Source organism: Tupaia chinensis, unplaced genomic scaffold, assembly GCF_000334495.1.
Source record: "Tupaia chinensis unplaced genomic scaffold, TupChi_1.0 Scaffold000045_1, whole genome shotgun sequence".
Taxonomy (NCBI): Eukaryota; Metazoa; Chordata; class Mammalia; order Scandentia; family Tupaiidae; genus Tupaia; species Tupaia belangeri.
Genome location: NW_006159501.1, coordinates 2,991,715 through 2,995,007, shown reverse-complemented (window position 1 = coordinate 2,995,007; position 3,293 = coordinate 2,991,715). Strand labels below are relative to the sequence as shown.

Genomic DNA, 3,293 nt, shown 5'->3' with positions numbered 1-3,293 from the left:
GCCAAGGATCTGAAAGACTGGGGGTAGTGGGTGGCGGGGACACCCCTCCCTCCCCAGCTTCAGCAGCTGGTGGCAAGGGCGACAGCGGTTGTGTACATTCTCAAGGGGCCTCCTTTTCCCAGTGTGCAGGGAAAACTGGGTCCAGAATTCCAAGCCTCATCTGAGACCGAGTTGTTCTGTTAGCTCCTGGAAAGTAAGGGGCGGCTCTTAGCAGCCCGTCCGGGAGCACTGGCACCCTGGGAGGACTCATGGGTTAGTTAGATGGTGTGGATTTGTGTCCAAAACTGAAGGGGGGGGAGGGAGACAAGCTTTTGCCTGGGCTCCAGAACTGCAGGACTCCTTCCCAAATCCTAGAATAGCCCTTGTTGGAGCAGGGAGCAGACTCCTTGAACCTTGACAACTAGTATTTTCAGAGTGCAGGTGTATGCAAGCCCAAGTTTCCTTCCGGGCTGAGGACAGATCCTTCTCAGGCTCCTGGAAGAAAACTTGGTGATAAGCCTTCAGTTAGAAAAGAGTCTGTCCCTTTAATGTCTGTGCCTTGACAGCTTTCGGTGAGGAAGCACTTCCTTCCAACAGCTGTCTTCTTGGCAGAAAACCAAAACATTGGCTTAAAGGGACCCACAGACTGGATCAGCCTTACATTTCGGCTTTAGAACAAATCCCACAATTGTTCAGCTTTCCGGTCCCCTTCAGATGGAGCAGAAGATGTGTTTTGATTTTCATGCTTGCATTTTAAACAATAATTTTCGATCCCAGCACGGTGGGAAATGAGGTTAACGTGCACACACGATGCTACACGTTTTTATTGTTGGCTGTTGTCGGTGACTTTGAGAGCTGCTCCCATTTGAGGGTTTATAGCTACTGTAGCGAGCAGCTTTGTAGTGAAGAGTCATCTTTGTTGGATGACAAACTGCTTACTGTGTAAAAACCCAGCTCATGGGAGAAAAGTTATTTTTCTTCCTTAGTTGATTAAATTGTTTCTCAAGTTTTTAAAATACTTATAATCAAACTCTGGCCTGTGTAAGCAGCTAAATGAGGCTCCTAAGAGGAGGAGCTACAGTTCTTAAGGGTAAAGATAGATCGTGTAAATAAGCCTACAGGGCAAACCGAAAATCTACCTTTACTGAGCATCTGTCTCCTAGGCCCACCTCTGTGCTAAGTCTACATGTTATCTGTCAAACTCATAAACATCGCCCCATGCAATTGCTGAGGAAACCGAGGCTGAAAGGTTAGGTGACTTGCCCAGGGTTATGAAGCTACTCCAATGGAGCCAAGATTGCCTGACCCCAAAGCACCCCAGTTCTTCATATTCTTTACCTGCTAAAGTTTTGAGTGGTGACTGAAAAGACAGGTAGGAGGAGAGGGTATTTCTCCACCTCCTCCCATTAGAGACCTAAAAGAAGCATGTTTCTGCCCAGGTCCATGTTGGTGGCCTAATAGCACACACTGTCAGAAACTGCTATTTCTCAGGGTGTGTGTTTTGCATGAGAGTAACGCCTCTTGCTTTTTTCCAAAGACGATGAAGATGACGAAGAGGAAGACGAAGAGGAGGAGATCGACGTTGTCACTGTGGAGAAGCGGCGTTCTTCCTCTAACAACAAGGCTGTCACCACATTCACCATCACGGTGCGGCCCAAGAACGGAGCCCTGGGCCCAGGGAGGGCCCCGTCCAGTGAGCTGATCCTCAAACGCTGTGTCCCCATCCACCAGCAGCACAACTATGCCGCCCCGTCTCCCTACGTGGAGAGTGAGGATGCGCCTCCCCAGAAGAAGATCAAAAGCGAGGTGTCCCCACGTCCCCTCAAGAATGTCATCCCCCCAAAGGCTAAGAGCTTGAGCCCCCGCAACTCTGACTCGGAGGACAGCGAGCGTCGCCGCAACCACAACATCCTGGAGCGCCAGCGCCGCAATGACCTGCGGTCCAGCTTCCTCACGCTCAGGGACCACGTGCCGGAGCTGGTGAAGAACGAGAAGGCCGCCAAGGTGGTCATTTTGAAAAAGGCCACCGAGTACGTCCACTCCCTTCAGGCTGAGGAGCACCAGCTTTTGCTGGAAAAGGAAAAACTGCAGGCGAGACAGCAGCAGTTGCTAAAGAAAATCGAACACGCTCGGACTTGCTAAACGTTGCTCAGAACTGGACAGTCACTGCCACTTTGCACATTTTGATTTTTTTTTTTTTAAACAAACATTGTGTTGACATTAAGAATGTTGGTTTACTTTCAAATCGGTCCCCTGTCGTGTTTGGATCTGGGTGGGGAGCAGGACATGTAGGGGGTTCAGCCAGGACCTCGGAGAGCCTGCGTGATGGGATGCCGGGTGGCCCTTCTGGTTCTCTCCACCTCGCCTCCGTGACAGCAGTAGACTTGTGTGAGGATTGGAGCCTCTGGGGCTGCTGAAGTCACCTTGTTCAAGTTTCCAAACAACAGAAAGTCATTCCTTCTTTTTAAAATGGTGCTTAAGTTCCAGCAGATGCCATGCAAGGGGTTGCCATTTGATACCCCTGGGGAACATTTCTGTAAATACCATTGACACACCCGCCTTTTGTATACGTCCTGGGTAATGAGAGGTGGATTTTGCGGCCAGTATTAGACTGGAAGTTCATACCTAAGTACTGTAATAATACCTCAATGTTTGAGGAGCATGTTTTGTATACAAATCTATTGTTAATCTCTGTTATGTACTGTACTAATTCTTACACTGCCTGTATACTTTAGTATGATGCTGATACATAACTAAATTTGATACTTATATTTTCGTATGAAAATGAGTTGTGAAAGTTTTGAGTAGATATTACTTTATCACTTTTGGAACTAAGAAACTTTTGTAAAGAAATTTACTATATATATATGCCTTTTTTCCTAGCCTGTTTCTTCCTGTTAATGTATTTGTTCATGTTTGGTGCATAGAACTGGGTAAATGCAAAGTTCTGTGTTTTATTCCTTCAAAATGTATATATTTAGTGCTGCATCTAATAGCACTTTGAAATACCTCATGTTTATGAAAATAAATAGCAATTAAATGATGCAACTCAGCTTTTTCCTTACTAGCCCTAGTTCAACCCTAGCCCTTTACACAGCAGGTATAATCTAGAATTTATAGAGAAAACTTAGGTTTCTGACAATCCTGGGTGGAGGGACTCGGTGTGGCAAGGTGTGAAGGTGGTTCTCCAAGATGACACAATAGAGATGTCATTAGTGACTTTGCCCACTCGCCATAGTAACCGTTTAGGAAGCACTTTCACATATGTTGGTCCTTTAGTGGAATTAAACTAGGCCATCAGATGCCAACCTTTT

At 46.7% G+C, this 3,293-nt stretch overlaps 1 protein-coding gene across 1 annotated transcript in view; it reads left to right on the top strand.

Moving 5' to 3' along the window:
* Positions 1-2,869, top strand: part of MYCN (MYCN proto-oncogene, bHLH transcription factor) — a 5,471-nt gene extending 2,602 nt beyond the window's left edge. The window contains exon 4 of the mRNA XM_006140841.2: positions 1,517-2,869. Coding sequence (XP_006140903.1) covers positions 1,517-2,121 — 605 coding nt within the window. The 3' untranslated portion in view covers positions 2,122-2,869. The remainder of the gene's footprint in view (positions 1-1,516) is intronic.
* Positions 2,870-3,293: the final 424 nt, after the last annotated feature.